This window comes from Haliaeetus albicilla, chromosome 1 (genome assembly GCF_947461875.1).
Source record: "Haliaeetus albicilla chromosome 1, bHalAlb1.1, whole genome shotgun sequence".
NCBI classification, from domain to species: Eukaryota; Metazoa; Chordata; class Aves; order Accipitriformes; family Accipitridae; genus Haliaeetus; species Haliaeetus albicilla.
In genome coordinates this window covers 38,412,345-38,439,996 of record NC_091483.1, presented here as the reverse complement: position 1 = coordinate 38,439,996, position 27,652 = coordinate 38,412,345, and the positions used below count along the sequence as shown (strand labels likewise).

Here is a 27,652-nt window from a genome sequence, read left to right as displayed (position 1 = left end):
TTGCAAGTGCTTAATTTATTTTTTAAAAATATCTTGTTTCTCATATTACAAACATCATATAACATGAAATGCTGCCAAGCTCTAAAAATATTCAAATGAGCACATTCTTTAATCACATACAGCTTTAGTTGGCTAGAAATAGTAGCTTTTGTATGGAATTATGAACTAAATTTCAACTACTTCACTTACAAATGCTAGACACAAACATCTGAAGCAGAAGTTGAAGATGAGGTTATGCATGCTCTCTGCAAGTACATCTGGAAGACTCACAACAAGCCAACAGTCTAAACTATTTCCTTTGAACTTGATGAGCACAGTATTCTTCAAGGAACACAAGCCATGATATGGTTTTATACAACAAGTTCCAACCTTTCAATTGTGCAGAAAATCAATTGGAAAATGAACTGCAGAGTCAAGGCATCGCTTGATGTGAAATATTACTATCCAGTTAAGTACCAGATCAGCCCTTCTCCTAAGCTGGTTCTGTGAAAAGCCTGTGACCTCTGCATTCCTTGGGCTCTTCCTCAGCTAGAATCTAAGCTCAGATGTGTAAATACAGTTGGGGAGCAGCTATCATTCTGCAACTCCTGAACAAGTGCTCCTCTTCCCAGCCTCCATCTGCAAACAATAAAAAGGAAAAATGACTCATCAGTTAGAGGCTATAATTTTTTCTCTGGTCCATGAATGGTAAGAATAAACAATGTCCTTTGAATCTTGCCTAGGGGCTCAGTGAAAGTAGCTCAGAGCAGTGGGACAGTTATTTCCTCACTGCAGCAAACCAAAGAGCACATAAACATTACCGCCACCAGTTCTCCCATTTCACTAACTAGCAAGGTGAAGACCCTCTCCCACCCCACCCCTTCCCTGCTTTGGCCCTCAGAACTGTGTGGTTTGTCTCCTGGTCCTACAGGAAATTTTTTAGAAGATCCACAGCATGAAAAATGCTAGGACATGGGAAATACTAACGTATCTCTAAGTGTAATTTATTTCATTACTAGTGTATTGGTTCCTATATAAATACCAAAACATAAGATCATTAGGAGTTGCTTACACAACCTGAAAATGCACAGTGGTGTCAGACTGCCTGAATCACCGATACTAGCAAGACAAATGCAGGTCCCGCTTCCTTTGAGTCTTATTTCCTCTCTCGCTTTAGACTCTCAAACAGGCCTTTTGGTGCAATAAGAGGCACAAGAACTGTTCAGTGTCTACTTTAAAGAGAAAATATATTTTAGATTTTTAAAAAATGTTTTGTGATAAGCATGAAAAATATAAGAACCATCACTTCAGCTGTATCACCTAAAATACAACGCTCCGTAGTCACTACCAGCATTATATATAGCTAAAGGAAAGCGGAATCCATTAGTTATTCAGTAATTATGGAACACAGCATTAAATTTCAGTTTTCTATTTGAAAGCAAGGTCAAAATTTAAAAAAACCTGACACTAATTGCTAGCATGCATCAGCTTGGCTGTCATTTTATTTTCACGCATGATGCAAGAAAGCTCAAGGATCAGGTCAGACTGTTGAGCTAGCATTTAATCAACCTTGAATATTGGTTGAAAAAGAAAATTATGATACAGATAAAATATAAAAATGAATATAAGGATAAAAAAATGCCATTTTCACTGTTTATATTTGAAGAAATAGGAATTAATGTATTTAAATTATTTTTCCAGATAACAATCATTTTTAATAAGGATACAAAAGAATAAAAAACTGGAAGAAAGGCAGTGAGTCTCAGAAAATTAATTGATAATAAACATAGGGAAAGGAATAAACAGGTAAGGGAAATCTAAAAAAGGTGACACTGAGTTACCTGGTTCCCAACACTGCACAAAAATCTTACTTGGAAACTCCCAGTGTACCTATATTTTGAAGACTAGTTTGCCTCTAAGTATTACCAGGGAAAAAGTCTTAAAGCAAGCTCAAATATATTCTTAGAAGTTATTAAACAGGTACAAACCAATATTTGAGAGCATAATTTTCTCCAAGAAATGTGATTCTTCCACCTTGGTCCTACTTTTGTTTTTCCTTCAATTACATATACAAAAAAAATTAACATTCTCCCCCCCCCAAAAAAAAAAAAAGAAAAGAAAAAGAAAATATTAGAAATATTCTGGGTCAGTTCTTACACCAATATAAAAACATGCTGGTATAAACAGGGCCATGATAATTTATATCAGCTGCAGAATTTTCTGTTATTAAACTCAGTTGCTGCCAGACTGTTTTGTATAAATAGCTCTATAAACAGATATCTGTTAATCCAGCATTTTAATATAAAAGAAATACCAGTGTTACTTCAAACTCGAAACTTCAAGAACAAGAAAATCTCAGAAATAAGTGGAATATTTACCCAATATATTCCAAATGAACATCATAAGAAAATATTCTGGAATAAATACATATTTAAACCATAAACCCTGATGAATTACCACAAGGGATTTTTCACAAAAAAGAGCTGCAAGAGGTGGGGTGGTTTTTTTTGGCTGTTGGCAAGACAAATCCAATAGGATAGCTGCTAAGAAAGCATTTAATAAAGGTCATACTTGAGCCTTCACAAACGAGAATTTTAATTAACGCTCTAGCAGTCAGCAGTTAAGTTTGCACATCTGATAGCTTTACAATATAGACTTGAGAACTGCATCAAACTACATAGATTTACAGGGCAATTGCTATGGTCAGGAGTCAGTTTGTTGGTTTGTTTCAGAAAGCCAATGACCTTGTACAGAACCAGGAAACGTAAAGGTGCTCCTGCCCTAGAAGATTCAACTGTTCCCTGTAATCATATCCAGACGGATGCTGGGCCCATAGCAGACATGAACTTAAAAGCATCCCTCAAGAGAGAGAGTAGAAGCTTAAGACATTAGAAAAGACTCTTCGGTTAAAGCAAAAAGAAGCATATGGTAACAGTTCAAACCTAAAACCATCTCAACTGCCAAGCTATAGGTCAGCTTCATTTTTTTTGCACAACCAGCATGAGACAGAGCCAGTCCTCTAATAAGGGATGGATGTAGCAGATTCAGTTTCATTACCCATTTTCAGATTTATCTTAAACCACAACAAATAACAAACGCAGCGAGCAAAACAGAATCTGAACTGAGGCAAGTAAAACCAGGCACTGCCGGGACAAATTTTTCTCCTACTTGTTAACCTGTCATAACATTTCCACAACAGCACTAGCAGGCAGCTTGCCCTGTCACTACAAGTTATGGGCTAAAAATCTGAAAAACCCAAGATGCATTCACTCAGGATACTCACAGCACCAAACAAAACAGATCTTCAGGGTACTGCAGTAGTAGACAAGGCCTATGGTGCTTCACTATAGTGCAGGATGGGACAGCTGGCCAAGGTTAGGGATAAACTAAGTCCCACAGTGATGGGGCTTGAGCAATCCTGCTTGTTTATTCCTCGCACAGCTGGGGATGCAGATTACCAAGCAGAGTAGGTGCAGGCCGACCAGCAATTGCATGACAGCCCCTCAGTACTCTGGTACTGTGGCTTGCCTAGCTGTGGAAGAGAACTAGGAAATACCATACTCAGTTTCTGCTCTGCGATACACCTAACCTTGTAACATCTTCACATAGCTTCACCTGCTCCCCAGTTCCTTTTTCCTCCCAGAGCTTTGCTCTGCTAGAAAAGGCATCTTTGGTTTTCTGATGCTTAGCTCAGTTTTCCGTCATGCCATGCGTTCTTGTATCTCAATTCTCTGACCCTTGTTTCTGCTTGCTCCTGTTCTCCCTTGAAGGTGCTCTAGGGATTTCTGGGGCCTGAGAGACCTGTTGTGCAATATGGGTCTTATGCACTCCTTAAAAGCTAGTTCTGCCCTGGAAGCAGTAGTGTGAACAGGCTAGTTCACTGTCCAAGCCCATGCAGACATGGTTCTCCTCCCTGAGAGTTCTGGTTGAACATTTTCCAACCATTTTTCCAGACTGAGGCATTAGTAATTCACTTAACATAAACTAGCGAAGATGATAGCTCACTGAATAGTGTAGACTGTACTTGCAGACTTGAAGCAAATGTGGAAGGTGGCCTACAGGTAGTAGTAAACTAAACAGATGATCCTTCCTGAGCAATTGCATTGGTACATCAAAGTGGACTGGTGCTGTAATCACACCATCCTTATAAATATTGTACTGCATTGTAATTATTTTAGCAAAATAGTGAGCTACAAGACTAGTAATTTTGTCAGTAACTGTGTGGGAATAAGAGAGAATCTGCCACTATTCAGCAGTGGCATTATAAACTAAAGTACACTGCAACCTTGTTCCTTCAGTCTTAAACACATGACAGTCGGTGTTAACATAACTGCAAACAGTGACATAGGAATATCACTGACTGGGAAAGAACTGACGTATCTGTGAAGAAGAGGACTTTGGTTTTGCCAATTCTTTGTTTATCAGCAATCTTCTGGCACAGGGTATATTCCAGGAATATAGAAGTTCTTGTGATCTTTAAGAAGAAGGGAAACAGATCCAGGGAAATTATAAATGTCCGGTTTAATTCAAGTTATTTCAAAAATGTGAACAAATTACTCTTCCTTATCTGAGTCAACAGAATAATGGCTAGGTAAGTAACAGTCAATGATCTGTCAAGAAGAAATTGTGTCTGACCTGTCAGACTGACTAGTCAGTTTTCTTTCCAATATCAGGTATTAGGGTGGTATATATCATGTGTCTTGACTTGAACAGCTGCATCAGATATAACATAAAAGCTGGAAGAATGCAGTCTAAATAAAACCACTGTAAGAGAGAGGGAAATTGTACTCAAAAAGAGTAATCAATTGTTCCCTGTCAGAGTGAAAGAAAGTACTACATCAGATTCCAAAAAATAAGTAAAGGCCAGTATCATGCAGCATTTTCATAATTATTTACAATAATTAGAGAGTATGTTTATTAAATTTGCAGATGACATCTGGCTGGAAAATGCTGCCAGCTTGTTGGAGGACATGGTTAACATACAGAGTGAAAATAGAGAAATGCCTTAAGGGGGAAAAAAAACCTGTCAGACACCAAGTTCTGACACCTGGGTAGGAATAAACAATATAGGATGGGAAAAAGCAGGCTAAGTAACAATTCTAAGATCAAATCTGATAAATAGTAGACAAAGAAGGGTGGAAGGGGGAAAGGAGAAATTATGATTGCAATCTGAACACGTTCTCAATATCAAGCCACGATGGCAAAAAGTGTCATACTATGAAGTGTAATCACAAACAAAGCTTGCAAATTGGACGAAAAAAAAAAATCTTACTGCTGCTGCTCTTGGTTTTTTAAAGACTGTAGTCTGACTGTCATGCCTAGTTTTTCTAGACAGATCTAGTCTACTTAGTGAGAGTTCAGGAAAGACCAAGAAAAATTATGAGCACATTACAGACAAAGGAAGACTGCAGGAACTGGGGTTACCCAATATACTGAAAAAAATACTAGTGAGGTTCAGACAACATGCTTTGCATATATAAAGGCTAGCTGTGATGAGTAAGAAGAACAGTTCTCCATGTTAGTGGTGGTCATGGAACAGTGGATGTAACTTTCCTCATAGGGAATTTCCTCTGGATATTAGGGCTCTTTAGCAGGACAGGCAGTTAGAAGCTGGTTAGTTTGCCTAAAAATGTTGTGAAACCTACTTTTATTTATTTTTTTAAAGAAACGAATTAGACAACAACTGTCAGAAGTGATTTACATATAGAGGACCTTGCTTTCGGTAGAACAATGATGCTTCAATGTAACAAATATTACCATGCGTAATTTTTAAGATTTGAATATGCTGCATAGAAAAGAACAGTAAGTATTCAGAAAATGCCCAAAGTTATTTGGAAACAAACTTTGAACCACATACTTAGCTCCTATTACAACGCAGAAATGTAATGTTTACTTACAATCTAAATAAAAAACCCCAAAGTTCCCCAACTATTTGTATCCTGGTCCTGATTTCTACATAATGTTCTTGCACAGTTTAGCAGCAAACACAAGTAATTTATTTTACAGCACCTTTTTTTTCTATATTTCCTTCAAGATTCTGAAGTAATTGGAAGATAATGTTTTTATGTAAACTGATGACTTTAAAGAATAATGCTTCTAAATAAAAAAATGCTTCACATCTTCATGTGTATCAGTTCCATAAAGAATATTCCAAGATGTATTTTATATTCAAGTAAGATAGAATGTTATAATAAAACAAATCAGCTTGCAAATACATGAAGTATTACAGACTAAGAATCAAAATCCCTTTATCAACCATCACAACAGTGAACTGTAATTTATGATGACATGAAGTTTAGTACCTGAACCAGAAAAAAAAAATTAGTAATTATAAAATCATTTAGCTTTATTTAATAAAATCCTTTGATATTCTTACTATTCCAAGAAATGCAGAAACAAAACATTTCCAGATTTTCTTTCATGCCAAATGGAAACATTTAGCAAAGCGTTGGTTTTTTGGGTGTTTTTTTTGTTTGTTTGTTTTCCACTTTCCTGAAGCAAGTTAGGGTAAATGCTGGACATACATTTTGAAAATTATTATGTATTGCGATATACCAGTATTGTCTTTCTGATTATATTAAACAGTAGCACCATCTACTGGTTCAGAAGATCCTTTCAAACTTTAGAAAAAGCTGTGGAGAGTGATCCAGCCAAAACGATGCAAAATGCTACTGAGAGTAACACGTAGTTTTTCAGTCCCTGGATAGGCAAAGGGAGAGAAAAAGAAAAATATCATGTTGTCATAATAGATACCACTTCACAAAAAAAAGTAAAATAAAGAACTAGGGTTTCACTTTATGACAAAATTAATAAATCCGCTACATGAAATGGTAAATTTTATACTATTTTATTTCATATAATGTTTGTAACATTTGCTGTTCGTAACAGTTTAATAGAAGTAATCTATGATGTCATACACTTAGTAAAATATTCACAAATTAATTCAGCAATTTTTAGAAGTATTTTTAAAGGCCTTTGTCTATTTTCAGGTTATTTTTAAGCAGTAAGCACTTATACAGAGGCTATTCTAAAATGTATGAAAAGAATGAAAGATTTGGTGAGTCACAAAGATTTGGATAATGAACATGAGGGTCTTCTAATGTGGTGCAACATTAATCTGCAGTGGGTGAGAGAGAGAACTTCCAGTTCCCAATTCAAGGATGCTAACATGTTTTACACAGTCACCAAAAATATTGGGAAAGATGATCTCTAATGGCTAATTAGGTACTTATGGATCCTGGACAGATTACCTAAGGGAACCTGACGATTACACTGCTAGCATTAAATGCTTCAAATTCCACTAGAAAAATAATTTCTGCCATGTATGTTAACATCCCGTAGAATAAATTAGCCTGTTGTAGGCAATCACTGCCGTGTCAGTTTAGGATCTCTACATTATACTGTAATTAGCATGGCCAACTAACCTCCATCTCATTTTTTGGTCCTTTGGTGAACCTGACCCTAGAAGCTTCATCTACTTGGCTATGTAATTATTAGGAAAACTGCTCATTCCCCTGCCCCCACTGAAAAACTGGCTCAAATAAAGACTGTTTTCAGGCTGTGCTTGGCATCCTGCCTCCTGGCCCTGCTACAGTCTTCATTTACTCCCACTGCTGCTCATACAGTTATGGAATTCAAATCTTCATTCCTGTAAAAATTGTTCACAGTTCTTCATCTTTCTTGGAAAACGTGGTATTGCATGGTATGACTTTCAGCTTCATAATGCAATACTCATGAGGAGAAATCTAAGAGATACAGCTGTATACCAAGTCGTACTGTTCCTAGAGCTAGAGACAAGCAAGAGAGCCTAGGTAAGAGACCTAGTAAGATTACCTTGATTTCTTTAAATACAAGGACTCCCCACATTGCAGCAACAAGGCCAGGACCCTAAAGAATAAGATTCATTTGTACATTACAACATTTCTTTAAAGTGTACTGCCTTCTCATCATTGTTCTCAGGGTGGTTGAATTTTGTCTGGAAAACAAATGTAGGCCTTTCCATTCTGTATAATTACACCACTCACGGCAAAAGCATAAACATCACTGAAAACTTTACAAAGTAAGACACAATAAAATCTTCAAGAAGGGCTAAAGAGGCAAGAGACTTTTTCAGAGAAGGCACAATTTCTTTCTAAATTGCACTGTGGAATCTGCACTGGCTGTTCTACTTTCTTTTAGTAGGCTCTAAATAATATGCCTCACTTTAGTCCAAACTACAGTCCACAATGTTACCACATTTCAGAGGACTATTCAGGTTTATTGGCAGCTACCATGGATATTCCTAACATTTCCTTTATTAGCATGACTAACTAGTTGGACAAAGTTTGATTTTATCACTCAGTATGGTATCGAAAGACTGGAACATAAATGTATTTCCTGTATAGCAGGCACCTGGACAAAGCACAAAGCCAGCCAGATAGACAGGTCAGGAAAACTACTGATTATCTGTGATGTTGTTGTACAGATTTCCTAGCTAACAGCAAACAGTGACACACAACGGTAATTTCCAGGCACTTCTGGTAATACAGTTTTTCCCCTGTGGGAGCAACGATCTGAATTTTCATGACTGATGAGAAAATATTATCTGAATATGAAGCGAAAACTGGCTCTGTTAATGCTTCCCATTAGAGCTGCTCTCAGAAACACTTGACAGATGTTTGGATCTTCCTCTCTCCATCTTCAGCACTGCTGATAGGACATAGACTAAGGCCAGCAGGAAACAGTGTCTCATGCTGAATGTATTTGTGGGTGCTGTTTCCTAGTGAAATTGCCAACTGTTATTTGAATAATAGCTAAGGTGTTATTTCACTTCCTAGATAATGTATGCTGTGAGAGGAATGCATTTTAAAAATGAAACAAATTGTTAAAGGGATGTGATGAATAGCTGTCTGAAATTCTCTGTAGGATGAAGCAAAGCAGCAGTTCTGAAACTGTGGTCCAGATAGCCAGTTTCTCATCAGTGCTGTCCTTAAATTTTTCATTTCGTGATTTTATATCCTTGCCCTTTAGGCACACTGATAACTAAGTTACTAAAGCTGCTTTCCATTAATCCTTCAATTTCTAATTAGAATGATCCCAAGTCTTTTTTTTTCATTACATACTGTGGAGTTTATTCTGATTTACTGCATCTTGAGGCAAAGCTTAATCCCTATTAAGGTTGTTTCATTAGTTTGCTTCCAAAATACAGCTGTTCAGCAAAACTTTATTTTTGATATTTATGAACTCTCACTTGCTAGAAGTTGCCTCACCATCTAGTAGATTGGCAAAGGAGTAAAGGCAAAGTTTATTTTTACCTAGTGATGGAATTTATGCAGCTTCTGGAAATTAACAGTGCTTTAAAGGTACAGTATCATAAAAGGAATAAACCAGACAAAACGGGTGAACCTATTTTTCCCTCATTTGCATAAGAACATTATTTTCAGCAATACATAATCTGTTCTGTTTGTTCAAGAGCTGTAAAAAGAAAAAAATACCTGACTTTAATTAATCAAAATGACTGCTAGAGGATAAAAATCACAAATGAAAACATCCAGAACAAAATGTACTTGCTGAGATGAAAGCATAAAACATTTCTTCTTTTAATCACTTCAGTTTACTATTTAATATCGATATAGTTCTGATTACAGAGCTTTGGCTTTTATATAACCTAAAGACTCACACTTTCAATTCTTCTGTTTTTTTATGCTTGGCATTGATCAAGATGGTGTTTGTCACAGTCACGCATGTTCCTAAAAAACCAAAGGCCAGCAAAGACAAGCAGAAGAGGCAATGTATGCGCTTGATTAAAATGCTCTAAACACATCATAATTTCAACTTAATTCTACAAATGGGAGGGTAATAACCCCTTCACTTTTAGTTACAGTCACAAATTTTAATTTTTATATACTTACTGCAGTAATTATTGGAAAGCTGACCACTGCACTGAGATAGTGATTGGCTATGAACCAGCAGCAATTGGCTATTGCCCAAAGCACACCAGAAACAAATCCTAGAAAAATAAATTCCAATCAAAAACATGCACAGCAAGGTATACACAGCAATTTGTGGAACATTTATATTTATAGCACAATACAGAAACTGTATGTATGTATTTTAGTATGTCAACTACTTTAACAAGCTGGCTCTGATAATCTAACCCAAAGCTCAAGGGAAAAAATCAGCTACTCCAACTGAAGTAGCAAATTAAAGTTCATAATATTCTGGGCAATGTGCTCTCCACTCTGGCAGAGTCAGTTTTGGAAAATCCACCGCATGCAATGTCATTTTGTTCTAGTTTCAGATAAGAACAAAATTTATCATTGTTTCCTAACCTTAATTAATTAGCCTAATAGGAGTGATCTTTCAATAGAGACAAAAAGTCAAATGCAGATACTTGAAAAGCAAATTACAATTCCAACACACAGTTTGAACTAATCACTGCAAAATGGTCAGAAGAAGTAACTGACATTAATTGCTAATTTAAAACAGTCATACCTGGCAATATGGCTTGGGGATAAACATTAGGTTTATTTTTCCTGACTGCACAGTAGATCAAGAAGTAGATGGTACTTGTAAGAAATATTCCACTGAAGTGTGCAAAAACATAATCTAAATCTGAAAGAGAAATTTAAAAATTATATTAAACATCAGTTATTAATTTTAACTAGATTTATTTCACTGAGCATTCACACAGACAAAAACACGTAAGGTGCTACTGCAAACAACTCAAATTCAATTGTGATTGTGACGAACACAGCTGCCCGTCTGACTGTGGATGGATTTGGTCAATCACATATATATTAAACATGAATTAACTGCTGTGTTGACCCTAGCATTTATTACAGGCTTTTATGCATTTGTTAGTCGTTATTTTCGGAACTCTATTAGTCAAACTACTGAATTAATTTATTAAAACCTTAAGAAAATCTTCAGGTGAGGCTACAAAACTGGGGTGGATATTTAACATAATTAAATCCTCTCCTTACCATCTCCATTTGTATTCCTGTATATAGCCTTGTTTCTTTTTTGCACCTTTAAGGGCAAGGCAACTGCACGTACTGTGTAAGCTAAACAAGGCACAGTTTTGTCCTTTTTTATCTTAAAGAATGCATCACAATTTTGATCACTATAATCATTAACAATAATAAACCCTTTATGGACTTCATATGTGCTAAAAGTATTTCCAACATGACAAAGCAGAAGCATGTAGCAGGGTGATCTCTCTCTCCTTGGAGCTGTAAATTTTCAACAGGAAAGGCAGCTATAGTAATGATAACATCTGTTTTGTCTAGCTGGGGAAAATATAAGTTGCAGTATTCAAGAGAAATTGTATGTGACATAACAAACAATTTCTTAATGGCAACATTATGCAATCTCAGCAATATGTTGCTCTTAAAGCTGCTGCTAGTATTACTTGATAGACTATACACTAAATCTTAAGGAAAATGTTTCTGGGGAAATGTTGTTTGAAATTGGCGATTAGGCTTATGTCAAAAGGCTTCCATTTAAAAAAATACAAGGTTTTAACTATTTATGTTGTTATATATCTCTTCTGCTCATTGGTTATGATCAACCTCCTCCTCTTCCTTTACTGGTGTACTAAGTTGGCAATCGGTACAGCTTGTGCCCTTGTTTACCTCATGTTCCAGGCATATGAACTTTGTATTTTGAGAGTGCTAGTATTTAATGCCTTCTAAAACATAGATATGAGTTAAGTATGGTATCCTCTGGGCTGTTTCTTACTGTTCTTTTAATGGTGTAATTCATCTCTGAGAAAAAGCAAGTGCTAGTACTATGATTAGAACAACATATAACACAGTGCAGAACTGGTAAGTTGTCATGGTATATTTTCAGGCATATCAAGAATTTCACTCTATGTCTTTACAAAAGCAGAACACAATATACTGATGAAACTAAGTAGAAGTGATCTATTAGCCTTTACCAAATTGACTTGCTCCTGTGTACATAGTTTCATTTCTTCTTCCATGGTCCTTGATGTAAAGTACTGGTATAAAACTGGAACCGTAGAGTATTCCAGCTACTACAGCCAGGCTACATCCTCTTTAAAAAGAGCAAAAATCAGAGAAAATAGCCTAGCATTAATTAGGGAAGTAGACAATACACTTAAGACAAGTCCAGTATTGCAGTTAAAGACTGTGTATCGTATGACAATTGCTAGCAACACTATAAAAATAATACATTTTAGCATATTTTTATTTTCTAGTGTAGAAATTGTTCAATACAGTAACTTAGTTTTCCTATAGTTTGTGGCCAAGTAACAGACAATTCTTGCCCCAAGAGCCTGCAGTCTAGATTAATGACAAGGTAAATCAACAAACTAGGATTTCCTAAAAGCAGAGCTAGGAGAAAACAAACAAAAATATAATTAAAATGGTCCCACCCTCAGCTTCACTGTTGCAGTCTATATATTCTTTCTAACTGTTCCCAGGTTCATTGCCTCTTTAGTCCCCTTCTCCGCCTCCAGATAGTTGTGTTCTTGGCTGTCTCCACTCCCCACACTGGCCCCTTGCTAGCTGCTGCTTCTACCTTGGAGCATTTTTGCTGTCTCCTTACCATACTGCCATGCCTTCTGTAGATTTATTCACTTGGAAACCACACCTGGAAGCATGTTATTAGCATAGGCTCCTTCTATGCTGGAGTGCTGATCAACCACATGATAAAAAACAGCTCTGTAATTACTTAGTTACTATTTACTTTGCCAAATGTTGTTCTTTTGTAGTAGAAACTAATACTTAATTGGTAAGGTAAAGCACACTCAACAGCACAAATGAAATAATCTAATTAGTTGTGTAGCTATTCAGATATAGATAGGCACATTATACTAGTGCTTTAAAAACTGATATTTATTAGTGCATGACTGCACTAGAAAAACCACAGGACACAAATTCTGCTCTTACGCTGTGTTCAACTACTTTCTCTGGCTACTTGGCCTGCACCAGTGAAAGAACTGTTAATAACTTACATGAGTCTCTTTTTTGCTGGAGAAAGTCTCTTCACCCATGAGTCATCAGAGGTATCTTCAGAAACATTAATAGACTGCAAAAACACAAGAGTTTTCAGGAAAGTTTAGTTTAGTTTGATTTTTTTTTTTAAATCTCAAACACTGTATTAAACAGAACAGTTTTGCTCCAAGAAAATAAAATTAAAATAGGAGAAACAAAAGGAATTTACAAAAATACTCTATAGATTTTTTTTTTTTTTTTTTTAAATATAACAAACTAATTATTGGATCTACCTACCTCAAAGTTTACAAGTATGAGTTTAGATATAGACTTTGGGTTTACTACATAATATAGCACTAGCATTTTTTTTAATCTGCATGCAGGTAGACTGACTTTCAGAACCCGTCCTTCCTTAAATTTGATGAATGATTTAATCTATAGATTTTATGATGTGGTTTTGCCTTTTGTTGATAGCGCTGGTGTTACTATCAGAATATCAGGACTATTTGCAACAGGGAAATTAACACCCCTGTCTGCAGCATGAAAAAACTGCAACGTCCCTTTATTCTAACCCTGCTATCAGATTGTCTTCTGTGATTTGGTCTGGTAGACTGGAACCTCCAGCAAGCACTGAGCACAGCTAGAAAACTCTGAGGGGCTCTCTGTTTAGGTAGCAACTGAGCACTGACTCACAAGAGTAAGGTACAGTGGTAGTAGGAGCCTATTGTTGTCCAGCTTTTGTTGCACTTTGGGCTCCCAGAAGGAGTGACAGGCAGTCTGTCACCTTTCCTTGGCCTCCCAACCTGTGCCACAGCTGATGTTGAGAATCAGCAACTCTTGACAGAATTATACACCGCTGCCTTTCATCTAAGCACCCTCCTCATTTTATAGTTAAGTTTTCATTAAAATTGCTTCCTCTTCTCAGATAGTTAAGTAATACACTCTGGTTTTTATATCATTTCTGTCATAATGAAAAAAGACTTCTAAGCCATTTAAAGCTGACAATAGAGAATGAACACTCGGGAAAACTTTCTTTGTTGCTCAGGTTTGACTAGATATACAAGATCCACAAATTAAATAGAATCAATGCATATTTATGTAGCTTTATGTAGTCTAACATAAATCCTAGCAAATCTGGTTAACGTTAAGCAAATTTTTTGTTTTTAAATGGATATGTACTTTCACTGCTGTAAAATAACAACTGCAGAGTACTTACTCTTTCTCTCAGTAAAGGCGTGCTTTCTAATGAAGCTGAAGAACTCTGGACTTCAGTTTTTATAAAAAGAAATATGACAGCACTCAGAAGAGAAAAAATACACCAATAAATACCACATCAGCTCATAAGGACATAACATTTAGTGTCCAGAGGCAAAAGTTACATTTGGAGGCATATTACTTTATTTTCATTATTGCCTAGAGTCACTTCAATGTATTTTAAAAATGCAATTGCTTTTAACGGTCTTAAACAACTTAAGTGAAACTAAGTAAATAAATTAGTCTTTATATCACTTTATACCTCTCTCTTCTATGTAATGGGATTGAAATGTCTCCTTCTTACAATGTGTAGTTACAACCACATGTTAACAACAGTCGATTTAGTAAACAGTGTCCTTTTGTACTAAACCACACATACAATGGAACATCTGCATGAAAATTCCATACGGAACAGCTTAAACCTGCATAAAATTGGCTCTATGCTCAAGGAAAAAAGTTAGTTTTCAGTCTTCTATCATATGCTCCTACAGGGCCTCACACATATGTGGAAGGAGAACGGATATTGCTCATTGATGCTCCAGTGTACTAAGCCAATAAAAAGAAGAAAGGGTAACATTACTACTTGTACCCTCAGCTCCAGGAAATCAGGTAAATATGTGTAATCAGAACTGGCACGATCTGTTTTTTATTTTTATGAAAGATATTTTAATGATTTAGGAATTCCTTCTCATAACTGTAAAGAGAATGTCTCCATCTGAAGAATGATTCATCTCCTACTGAAGGAATAAGGGTAGACATAAAAGGATGTCAGCTTCCTCCAGAAGGACTAGACAAGCATATACAAGTTCCACACAGGAGGCTAAAATGAAATACATGCTTCTGAGCTCTAGAGAGCAACATACACAGGGTTTGTGCAGCTTGCCAGAAAAACATGTTTGGTCACGATCTTTCTCCCTGTTGATCACTTCTCCATGATATGTCAGACACAGGCAGGAAGCACATGGTGAGCTGAATGAATGCTACTATTTTGCCAGTACCTCACAAAATCACGTGCTATGTGTAACAGTAATAAGTAAAAAGCTGCAGACTCTTAGGAAAGAGGAAGAGTGGAAGCAAAATTCATGAATCTAAGGCAGCAGCTCTCTCCTAGCAATCAAGAATGGCTCCATCATCTCCATGTTCTTAAGACCCTTCTTTTCCTAAAGGCATCACATGCATCTGCTGCTTGGCATGCTTATGGCAAGCCTACTTACTGCCCCTGGGATTTAGGGCCACCTTTACGTTCCTAGAAAGACCTTCCTGGCCACCCAGCTAGAAAGCAAGAACACTGCTACATAACAAAGACCCTCTTTCCTCTGTGTTTGGACCAAAATGTGCACTCAAAAAAATAATAAACAAAAAATAAGAGTAGAAATCCTTCTGAATATCCCAAAGGAAGCCACTGTTTGGGAGTTGTTGTAAGTGTGGCTTAAAAGTTGCAAGACAGGGAGCTATTAAGGACAAGAAAGAATGCAAAGTCTCTGGCTTTTCATGGACACCGAAGGATCTGGAAAGGGGTCCTGTGGCATATTCTACAGTTAAGAGGAAGGATTTTTACCCCTGACTGAGTGAAGTCAGATCGGAAATCTCTCAGAGGTGTTCTCACCAAGATTCTTCTAGTCAGTTTCTCCTCTCTCACACAATTTGGGGAAAGTGAACCATTTGAATAACCTAGCTAGGGAGACAATCAGTGCATCGCTGCTTTGCCTTGAACATTTGTACCAGCATAAAAATATATTTCTGTTTTTATGAATAACCATTTCACCACTGTACTGGATATCACGTATGTTTCTATTCTGAAATACAATATTGACCAGCTAGGTATGGATAGCTCATGAATTCTACAGTAAATCAATTTGCAAAAAATAGTTCAATACATTTGCCCTCTAGTTAAATTGTCCCTGTGGTTATTAAATATATATTTTACATTACAGAAATTTATTATAAGAATAAATTTTTACCTTAATAGTGAAAGTCCAGCTCCAATATAATTTAAGATTGGTCTTGATACCTCTTCTGGGTCAATTCCAAACCAACCAAATCTGGAATATTTAACCAGTTTCACTTAGTGGCACTAACTGCATAAAAATTATAACCCAGTCTTGGAAATCTTTACTCATCTAAATAATTCTGTCTAAGTTTGCATCTGCAATATTGGATCAGTGCTTTGGTTGGCTTGCAAAAAGCTATGTCTACTTTACAAAAATAACCTTTAAACTAATTTAATTTACATTGACAAATACATTATTTATTCACTCAATTATGTTAATGAGCATCACTGGGCATTCTTCTTCCTATTGAGACAGAGGAAACACAAAAAGATAAAATAATTAACCTGAGCACTTTCCACTAAGAGGGAAAAAGATCTTATATATATGATAAATCCTCTTTAGTGGTGATAAGTTTTCTCCACTGGAGTTGATGAAGAATTGGCAACATTAATTATGTATGACTTAAGAGTTAAACATACTCACCTTGAACTTGCCCAACCTGTCAGCAAATTAAAAGAAGCCCATATCAAAAGACCAAGAGCTAAGCCAATAGTTTTAATAATAGGGACAACTGCAACATTGCCTGAAATACAAAAAATAAAACTAAAATCAGTTAAAAACTAGACGGTGATCTTGTATGCTTTTTGCTTTAGATTCTGTGACTGTTCAGAAGGCAAAAAAATTTAGGCAACTACAAGCTGGTAGGAAATAGTGTTTTTTAAATAAATACATTAAACATGGACTTTTCCTCAATACCATTTTTAAAGTTATTTTTGGTGTAAATTCGCTGCTTATAAAACAAGCATAATAAAACAGTATTTGCTATACGGGCACAGCTCCATTAATACCAAGGCTTTAAAAAGCTAAATAACTACCAAATAACTACTACCTTATATATGGAAAAGTTTTTATCACTGTCTTTTTATGAAAAGTTAAGATTACTTTGTGTTTCAAGAAATAGAATCTCTGTATCCTTACCCGTAGCCCACAGGAAACCCCCAACCATAGCCAGAGGCCAAAACCGGGGGCAATTCTGGATTAAATTGACCACCAAAGAAACTATCCATATGGAGGCACAGAGAATCCACTGGAAGAACATGCCTATGGAAAAATCAAATGCACACAATAGAGAATTTGTAGAATACTGCATGTGTGAATCTCTAAACATACTACGTTTTAGATAAAATAGTACAGAAAAAGTTGAAAGGTGGCCACCTCCTTCATGAATTTCCAGGAACCATGTTACAATATATTCAAAAGATCTATTTTAGGGTGGGGTGTTATAATTCTGTCAAACATTTTCCTTACTGTGCATTCTTTATACGCAGCTACAAAAGACACTTTGCTGGACAAAGTTTACACAAGCCCCGATTCTCAAACACATGAAAATTTTGACATACTTCTGACAAAGAGGATATTCAGTTACCGCAAATTTCTCCCACCACCCTAGTAGCAGCTAACACAGATGACTGCACAGGACAAAACTCTTCAAAGCTCAGGGCTCAGGCTTTTCCACTAATCCAGGACATTGAGGATAATAAAACCTTTGGACACATTTCTTCTACCTTTGTAGATTCTCTAAGGGTCAACTAGGCAGACCAGTTAACTTTATGCCAGCTGAGCTAAGACTTTTCACTTTAGAGACCAGCCTTGTCTTGTTAGGACCATATTTGGCACAAAGAAGAGAGAGAGGTTATATCCAGCCTGTAATGCAGATACTATTATTGCAGTAACATAATGGCAGATTTATTCATCTAGGGATCTGGTAACTAACTGACTATGCTTCATATAAATGTGCAAATACAACATCAACCTAGTACAGTAAAGTGATAAAATTCCAAGTAAGAAAGAGACGCTATTGTTTCCTCTCACTGAGCCATCAGATAAAAGTATTAAAATTTCAATTTTTGATTGTTTTTATGTTAGGTCCACAATTGAAAGGCAATACTCCAAAGTCCAACAACTTTTACAGTATAAGTAACACTGTACGTATTTGAGAATCCCCACAAGGGTAGAAGAAAGGACATTTTACTTTCCATTGTGAAATGCTCATGAAATGCACATCACTGTTGAGGATTTCTTGGCTGGGCGAAGGCATGTGAACAATCCAGCCGTTAGGTGGGAACGAAGCATAAGTTTACAAAGTGCTGGAGCAGACAAGGACGCTGTGTCCTTGTATGCTGGGAAAAAGGAAGATAAGAAGAGCCTGACAAACAACACCTGGATGCTGAAGAATGAGATAAGTAACTGCTGGACACCTCGTGAAGAAGCTTGCACAGCCAATAGAGGATAAGATAGTGTCACGTGAACCGGGGTATTGTACCAATTAAAGTATTGTATAAGGTGTGTGCACAAGCACATAAGATATATAACTGTGTCAAACATTGTCGTCAATGAACTTCACTTGATCACATTGGGCTGTGTGTGATGTCCCCTGTGGATCCTCCGCAACACATCACCACTGTTAAAGTGCACAACACTACATAAAAACATTCTTCTAAAGATTTGCCACATCCTGAACCCATACACTATTGCTTTATACCCTAACAATAGCAAAGAAAATTAAAACATGCTCTATGGATTAAGGCTGTGATGATATTTATAACTCTAGCTATAGAAACTCTCATATTTGCTGGTAAAATATTATTCCTATTAGCAAAAAACCCAAAACCAACAAAAGAATATAAAAAAGTTTACCATCACCAGTATCAAACTTCTTAACAGGCACAAAGTTTGTCCCAAATAGAAGGACAGCTACTGTGGAGGAGGTAAAGCCAATAGCTAGATCTGTTCCATTGCTGTTGTTAAAGGCACTGTAAGCTTTCCCAATGTTCATCTTTGTTCTGAAGGTGCCTCTTTTTGTGGAGCTGTTTTGCTGTGGGTCCTGACAGATTCTGAAATCAGAAAGTGGAATTAAACATGTGGAGTATTACATAATACCAACCTAGTTCAGAAATCTGAAACTTGAAGGACCCTACTTATCAATCTCCAAAGCTGGAAAGAACTGCAAAATATACTGTAGAATCCCATGAAAAGCTGTCGTAAAGTGCTAGTGAAGTAACTTAAGAACAGATGCACCAAAAAAGCACTATTGTGTTTCATAATCAGCTTCAGAGAAAAGCATGTCTGAAAACATACAATGTGAATGTAGAGATGCACACAAAGGTTATGAGGATGTGAATCCGTGAGGCCTATGGGAAGCCCTGATGCTTTAGGGAGATGCTCTATCAGAATATTCCTTATTCCTGTAACCAAAGCTGGGGAGTCATACTGGGGTGTCTAAAAAAGCATGGGCTAGACAAAATCTTAACTGGCAGAAGAAGCTACAGCAATTTGCAGCCCTGCTGCCTAGAAGTCAGGAACAGGTGCAGAGATCCTATAGATGCCACAGTTGTATCAATATAGGATCATAAGGTAACCATAGGGATTGCTCTAGCTGATACAAAACATGAATAAAGGTTTTTTCTGTGGGAAACAAAGGCAGAAGCTGCCTCTAAAGTTTCTTTGTTCATTCCACATAACTATAGTAAGAAAAGGAAAAATTTTTTTTAACCCCACAATACCCCCCCCCCTTTTTTTTTTAAGTGGGAGATTCATCTTAAGGTTACACTCAACAGAAGTGCCACATATATACTTTTGATACGGATTATGACTTTGACAGAAAAGGTAGCTCTGAGGACAACTATAATAACGTGATCTTTGCATACATAATCTTAACACCACACTTAAAAGACTACATATAAGAACAGTGTTTGGAAATTTTAACTTCAAACAGCAACAGGATACTCAGTAGGCTGTGAGTTTAAAGGGGCATATTTATAGAGATACATATGCAATCCTGTTGTCAAAGTAATGCTATTTATACTGAATCAAATGACATCCTAATGCAGTGTGACATTCCCCAGTGTAGGTGGACTAGCTACTGCCTGGAGGAAAAAAGCTGAAATAGGATGGTGGAAGTTTTGCCAAGTCTTGTAAGGGGTCCTGTGACTACACTGTCTGCACAAAAGGAAGAGCTGAGCTGCTGCACATTCTTTTATTTTACCCTCCAGCCTTACCTTCTCTGGAGTCCTTAGGACACTGACAACTGCATCTGCTGAGGTTGTGCTTTTATCTAGAGCTTCAGCAGGGCCATCAGTGTCGGCTGAAATTAATTATTTGCATTAGCAGGTGAAAAGTTCAATCCCACAACTAATATAACCATTTAGTTTCTATATTTTTTTCCCCTGGAAAGATGTCAGTATATTTTTAACTTGGGTACTTAAGAAAAACACAGATGACACTTAGAAGACACTTCATGAAGGTACAATGGCAGAAGAAGCTACAGCAATTTGCCCTGCTGCCTAGAAGTCAGGAACAGGTGCAGAGATCCTATAGATGCCACAGTTGTATCAATATAGGATCATAAGGTAACCATAGGGATTGCTCTAGCTGATATAAAACATGAATAAAGGTTTTTTCTGTGGGAAACAAAGGTATTTCCATTTATCTTACTATCTTTTTCCCCTTCACTCTTCATCTTTCTTGCCTACTTAGAGGATAAGCTTCTCCAAGAAGTTTTCACCATATTTAAGACTCTTCTGTAAAGTATGTTTTACCTGGGACCTATAGACACTGAGCAGTGCAAATAATAATGCTGGGATTTCTTCAAAGAGTGACTTCACAGGCTAAGAAACACTGTGACACCACAACAATGGATTAAGATAGATAAAGGGTAACATCAGCTACCTTCATTCCATCAACCTTGATTCACTAAGTGAATAAGTTTAACTCATTTAGTGGGCAAGTACAACGCAAGAGCTGTGTTTTGCACAGGAAGAACTTCATGCTGTTAAAAACAGAGAAATAAAGCTGATTACAACACACCTCTATGAATGCAGGGCTCAGTATTTTAGCCTTTAAATAACTAAGTCATCACGCAGGTAAAATATTACGAACCTTTCAAATCTAAACTGGTTTATCAGCCTTTTTGACTTTGTTAATGTACAGAGAAATGTTACTTTAAAAATATTTCAGCTTTCTATGTTCTAAGTGAAAATCTGTGTGCTGCGGGGCAATATACTTTTCTGCTCGCTTTTTATCTTCCAAAAATCTCTATATTGTGCACATTGAAGGCTGTTGCATAATTGGAGAACCAGAATCATGACACCAAAAATGGAAAAACAAATTCCAATTAAGCAAGGAAGAGTATGCTTCATTCAGACTGCTTAAAACTCTGTAACTTTCCAAAGGCTGGGGCACTTAGCTCCAAATTTGGCTTAATTTCAGACCTAACTTTCAACTCCATTTTAAAACCTTCAAGAGAAAGCTCAACCAGACAAGGCCTGGAGCAACCTCCTGTAACTTCAATGATAGCACTGCTTTAAGCAGGGAGTTGAACTAGATGACCTCCAGAGGTCCCTTCCAAGCTAAATTATTCTACAATTGTATGATCCAACGTCAAGAGCAAATAATGAACTGGCACACAGCATTAAATTGACTATACTTTTTTGCAAATGCTTGCATATACTTTGCACGTCACAAAGCTTCAGAGAGTTCACTAAAAGCCTCTTCTCTACAATCCTATGTTCTTGCCAGATTTATAGCTACCAAATGCCAATCCAGAAGCACTTGCTGGAGCTGCTAAGATATTAGAACACAGTGGTTGTATCTGAAACTCAAGCAGAGACAACTGGAATTGTTGCTGTTATAGAAGGGTTTTCTTCACTAAGTAGTCCTTACTGAAGGGCACTTTAGGGTTCCCAAGCTGTAGAGGAAATAAAATGGAATTTTGTTGGCACACATTGCCCTTATCCTACTAACTTCACTGGTTTACCCCACTGGAAGGTTGTGCTCTGTATTTTCACCGTTTCCTCTGAAATATGCCACCGTTTTCTTCCTTCACACAGAGACACAGCAAATTATAATGCTCACTTCATGCAACAGCAACACATTGCTACGGGCTCTGCAGACAGGCAATGAAATCAAGAAGCCTGTCCTTGGGAGCTTTCACCTCGAGGCAGATCCAAGCTCTTGCCAAGATCCAAAAGAAACTGTTTGAGCTCATTGAACAGGTATTTTTAGAGGCTGCACGTCACACTGACTGTGTATTTGCACGTTTCTCCTATCATCTATTTGCCATTAAGGGTGGATACTTTTGTCCTTATTTTAGAGTCTCGGGACACCGCGACCCCCAACTAGCTGCTCAAGAAAAGTTTCTTTGCTTCCCTAAGACAAACGCTTTTGGGAGACGTTCGTCCGGCACTGTTTTCAGCAAGCGGTATCACGCAACAAGGAGGAAAACCGCGCGGCTGAGCCCTCGGCACAGGCGGATTCCACCGAGGCCAACCCGCCCGGCCTTCCGCAGGGCAGGCCCACGCTGCAGGCGGGACTCGGCCCGCAGACGGGGCAGGCCCAGCTCTCGGCCGAGGCCGCCGCGGGAGGAAGCGTCGGCGGCCGGGCAGGCCAACCGCTCGGCAACGCGCCCCGGCAGGAAACTCAACCACCCGCCACCCGCCAGCACCATGCCGGACACCCTCCTTCCCTTCCCCGGCGCCCTACCCCCGGCTGACAGCCGCCGCGCGTTTTACGGCGCTCCGCTGCCGCCGCCGGCGGGGCGGAAGGGCGGCCGGCGATGGGCCCGCACCGGCTGATCCCTCGCCTGGGCCCTCCGTGCGGCCTCGGGCCTCGCTGCCCGCGCCAACCGCTGCCCGCGCCCCTCCGCCTCCGCCACAGCCCCCGCCGCCCTGCCGCCGCGCTCGAGGCTCGGGCACAGGCCTCCCCCCCGCCGCTCCGGCCGGGCGCTGCGCCGCCCCTCGCCTCGGCTCGGCCCGGCCCGGCCCGCCTCCTCCCCCGCCGCTTACCCGGCCGGGAGAGGGGTGGAGGCCCGCAGACGGAGGGCGAGGCGGGCCGGGGCGCCGGCTGCCGGTCTGGCGGGGGAGAAACGCTCAGCGAAACCTCAAACGTAGGCGCTCCCGGCGCGATAAATGCGCCTTCGCCTCTGCCCGGTCTTACGCGGTAACTGATGAGACAGTGCGTGCTGTGGCAGAAGGGCACCGGTGTACTTCACGGCCCGCCGCTGTTACCACGCTACCCGTGGAAGAAGAGGCAGCGTGATTTTGGCTCCCCGGTTTTGGCAGCGTGTGCCCGGGAACCCCTCAGACGCGGCGTGAAGGCGGGACTGCTACCGGAGGGGAGCGGGTGACCTCCTTGCGCCTCCTCTCCTGCTCCCGAGGTCTCCGGCCTGCCGGGGAAGGCAGGAACGTTCCCAGGCCGTGCAGCGGCGGCTGGCCGGGAAGCTCCCTGCCAGGTCAGGGCAGCCGGGCTGGGCAGCCGGCACACGGTGGGTTTTGGGTTTTTTTTTTTTCCCTAAGCCCAAAACTGACCACTTTTTCTCTGGGAAGCCTCCGCGTTGTTCGACAGCCAAAACCGAGTAGGAAAAAAAGTCTTTTGCATGATGTGGAGAAGAGATTTCTGCAGATTTCCCTGTAAGGATTTGACCCAGACCAGTTAAAGCGCAGACTGTTAGTCAGCGTGTTTAGTCACGAAGCAAACATTTCTCTCTGTCCTCTTGGAATACAGTTTCCAGATGGCAGCCCAAATCGATCCCCTTACGAACACAGCACAGGCCTTCTAAAGTAATGCTTCATATTTTGCAAATCAAATCTGCATTATCCATAATAAGGACATACTTTTTTCCTTTGGAGAATAATTTCTCAGTCCCGTGGACTTGGTAAACCTAGAAGTGCATCATTTATCGATCATTTTAACATAAATGTCAGTCTGTGTGAGGTTTAGAGAGATGAATTGCAGAACATCTCTATGGAAACAGTTTAGCTGTAGTGCATCCAAGAGGAACATCATCCCATATGATAATCAGAAATGTAGCCTGGAAAAAAAGAAGTGCTTTTTATTCTAAAGGCAGTGCATGTCTACATGTTACATTATTTTATTCAGAAAAAAAAGAAAATGTCAAGAAAAATATGAGTCTTTTACACTGAACTGCCTGCACATGGAAAGCAAGAACACTCACAATAAGGAGCCTAGCCTGAAACTACATCCTTTCAAGTGTCCAGGGATAAAGAGGGGTGTTGAGTTTTGGCTTCAGAAGAATCCTGATATTAAACAAAATGTTTTCCAAAAATCCTGCCCCTGGTTTCATTTAGACGAATGGATCTCAGAGGAGTCACCAGCAGTCATTTCTAATTACCGTCTCTATCCCACTTGAACTGATACTCACCTATTCCTCACTGTTTCATCTATTCCTCACTATTTCTTCAAACCATGCTGGTTTTGGAACATTGTTTTTCTCATTAACACAATGGTTGAAATGACACTGATGGTACGAATGAAACACCTCAAATATGGACAGATTCTGATTCATGCATTTGTGCTGTTTGGTTTTATTGAAATTTATTAATTGTTGGAGATGAAAAGTATATGGGAAAGGAAGTCCATGAAGGCACAGTGTTTACTGAAATGGAAAATGGCAACATTCATATTTCAAATTCCACAGACTTCTATGAATATAACAAGTGTTCACTTAAAGAACATCTTTTGTTGCAAAATGCTCTACAAACCAGCACAGACAATGTTTTGTTCTTCGCTGAATCGCAGCAACTTGTGCAGCCATAACTACAGTGGGAAGAACCAAACTAAGACATCTTGGAAAACTAAAAACATAAACGTCTTTAAATCCCATATCTCAAAACTGAAATGACCGAGTGGAGCAAGAAGGAAGGCTTAGATGAAGAAATAGGAGATGTATTGCTTTAAAATACAAAACTGATACTTGTAAAAATTGACACCCGGTCTGGTATTTTGGAGAGAAACATACTAGCTGCTAGGTAGCCTTGGTATTAATAATAATAATAATAATAATATTCTATCACTGTGTTGGTACAAATGTTTTTCTCTGTGTTTTTCTCTAGTTCTCCGGGTGTAGTATTCACTATCCCAAAAGGCTGTACCTGGTTCAGATTAAAGAAGGAAGAAGATCACCTACAAAAGAAGCTGTAAAAAAAGGAGTATGAATAATAATTCAGATGAGAAGGAAGAAGCTGTACTTGGTAGGATTAAGAAGGATGCAAAGGTGAAAGGCTATAGAAGATTGCATAGGGGAGGATGATTTATGCATAAACCCTGTGAACAGGAGGTTTTGAGAACTTTCTGGTGAATTTTTGTTATTTCCTAAAAAATGGGTTACTATCATCTTCCCATCTTCAGAGATTTGAAAATAGAGCAGAGCATTTAAGTAGCTGGATGGTGCTCTTTGAGGCTGCCAGCACACGAGTCAAGACACAGGAGCTTGTGACTGGTGGTCATTGGCTCAGTCCACTGGTCTCCCACAGGTTGGCCAGAGACTGCCTACTAGGGGGGCTGGTGGCAGTGCTGCCCACCAGCTGCTTCAGAGTCTGTAGCTTGTCCAGCACCATCAGCAGCACCCTGGGTGACAGTCCTTCCCGCAAACACAAGTTGATCTGGTTTCTTCTACAAATGCAGGTACAAGTGAAGATGAATTTCAGAAGTTAAACAAAAAAAAAAAAAAAAAAGAAGAAAACAATTGCAAATCTGCAATTCAGCTACTCATTCACATTTTCAAATTATACCTAGGAATGTCAAGGACTAGAAAATACTTCTTAAATTCCCCTCTTCTGTTCATTGCTATTCTCTAATATTGGTTTTGATATTCCTGTGTTCCTAAACTTACGCAGGGTTAACACTGGCCATGAAATATGGGTATATAAAGAAATGATACGAGAAGTTGAGTTTAATGGATGCAGATGGCGATACCACAGATATAGTTTAGAGCAAGGAATAAATACAGAATCTAACTGACATTACAGGCTAAATATAGGTAGGCAAAGTACAATAACCTAGGCCAGAATTTGGTCAGTCTATTCTTTCAAAAAATTGGCCTTGAATATTTTATGACCACAGAGAAAGCACCCTTTCAGCTCAGTAATGCCCTTTAGTGCCCTGCTGCAGCTTTGGTTTGGTAATGATTCCAGAAAGAATACTATTACCCACCTGAACAACATTTTCTTTGTCTTTCCAAACAAGTCCATAGCCATTCCAGCCTTAATTATTTTGTGAAATCTAGTAGGGTGCTGGAGCTGTACACTACAAAAGCTGAAAAAAAGAATTTATCTTGATATGGTACCTTTTAAAGATCCAAAATTAGAGGCAAATATCTGCTAAATTAACAAGACACTGAATCCTGTTTAGTTGAATTCCTACCATCATCCATTCCAAAGAATGTAACAGTGCAACATTTAAAGAATGAGTTCTCCCTCCTGAACATGAAAAATAAAGGAAATATTATTGCTATCATCACATTTAGAAAGCCTGAAAAACCCCTCAGCGGTCAACATTATACATCAGTGGTTACAACACATTTTGATTTCAAAGCTACAAATGAAATGAGGAGTGAAGAACAATTCTCCATATCTTTTTATAATTTCCTGCAGATAATCTTTAAAGAGTTGCAGTAGGAAGATTATATAACAGATTTCAAAATTGTCATAGCAAAGGAAAGCTGCTAGTAACTGGAATGGACTGTTTTGGCACTGCTTGATTATAACGGACAGGTCATGGTGCTGTCTACATGCAAGAACTGGGCATTTGAAAACAACTGTTGCAGTGTGATACATTTCCAACTCAAGCAACTCTGTGCCATTAGCAATATAAAGTAAAATACCCCAAAATAATTCAAAGACACTTGGAAGAAATATAGTGGAGTAAAAGCTTCATGGTGAATTATTTGCTGTCAAAATCAGTGGTAAGTCAAAGAATCCAGGAGGTGTAAATTTTTTTTTTTTTCATTATTTATCTTTAAAGGGGGAAGCCTATCTGAGGCATTTCAAAAAATGTCTTCATGTGTATGTGTAAATATGCACTATGGGTGAAATTCTGCTTTCAGGCTGCAATACCCACTCACCCTTATTTACCCTGGTTTTAGTCATATAACTTTGCTGATATTTTGCACTCACTTTGCACTGGTATTAAATAGGATATAGGAGGCCGTTCTCACTGTGAGCCATGTACAGTGTCTGTTGGTCAAATGGGCTGCAAAGCTGGTACCTGTCACTAATGACCCTTCATCTTTCAGAGGGACCCTCAAACATCTAAGGCTGATCTAATAACTTCCATATCTGGCAAGTTCTTTAAAGCATAAAAAATGTTAAGCAGCATTAGCCACATCTGTACTGACTTTATTGATACACTTGTCTGGAACTTTTTAAATTAATCTTTGTTTGGGATATGTCCCTTCAGTCAAATTTGAACTAAAAAGAAAAAGAGAGAACTTAGGTGGCTAGAGAAATTTCTTACAATCCCTATTCCGCCAAGAACTTAGATTTGGAAAAAGCAGGTGATATGAAGGCTCTTTTCCTGGTAATATGCACAGATGCTGAAAACTTAACTTAATAGTACACGTTTAAACAAAAACTAAAGTGACAGCCAGTGAAAAAATCCACTCACAAAGTTTATAAATTGCAATGGGACCCA

At 38.4% G+C, this 27,652-nt stretch overlaps 1 protein-coding gene across 7 annotated transcripts; it reads right to left on the bottom strand.

The window, feature by feature from the left end:
* On the bottom strand, positions 1 to 22,931 carry TMEM144 (transmembrane protein 144). 7 transcript variants are annotated; one of them, XR_011325194.1, is made up of 14 exons: positions 22,706 to 22,828; positions 20,224 to 20,309; positions 18,863 to 19,059; positions 17,144 to 17,266; positions 16,649 to 16,748; positions 16,136 to 16,216; positions 14,137 to 14,218; positions 12,941 to 13,014; positions 11,900 to 12,018; positions 10,453 to 10,572; positions 9,870 to 9,967; positions 7,813 to 7,866; positions 6,535 to 6,678; positions 1 to 618 (listed from the first exon to the last, which is right to left on the bottom strand). XR_011325194.1 is itself a non-coding variant. In XM_069786050.1 (13 exons), exons 3-13 carry the CDS (start codon positions 18,999 to 19,001, stop codon positions 6,595 to 6,597), a joined length of 1,074 nt encoding a protein of 357 aa, XP_069642151.1. In that variant the 5' UTR covers positions 19,002 to 19,059; positions 20,224 to 20,309; positions 22,706 to 22,828; the 3' UTR covers positions 4,476 to 6,594. The 7 variants fall into 7 exon arrangements, 6 of the variants coding, with proteins under 6 accessions (XP_069642181.1, XP_069642151.1, XP_069642200.1 ...); XM_069786050.1 differs by lacking the exon at positions 1 to 618 and having other exon boundaries at positions 4,476 to 6,678; XM_069786080.1 differs by lacking the exons at positions 6,535 to 6,678; positions 7,813 to 7,866.
* Positions 22,932 to 27,652: the final 4,721 nt, after the last annotated feature.

Excerpts from the sequence above, each read along its gene's own strand:
- TMEM144 (XM_069786099.1), bottom strand. The coding sequence starts at position 19,001 with ATGAACATTGGGAAAGCTTACAGTGCCTTTAACAACAGCAATGGAACA. Across the intron at positions 7,867-9,869 it reads GCTTTCCAATAATTACTGCA|GGTCCTGGCCTTGTTGCTGC; the intron begins GTAAGTATATAA and ends CTTATTCTTTAG. Across the intron at positions 6,679-7,812 it reads TTGTATTTAAAGAAATCAAG|GGACTGAAAAACTACGTGTT; the intron begins GTAATCTTACTA and ends TTGCCTATCCAG.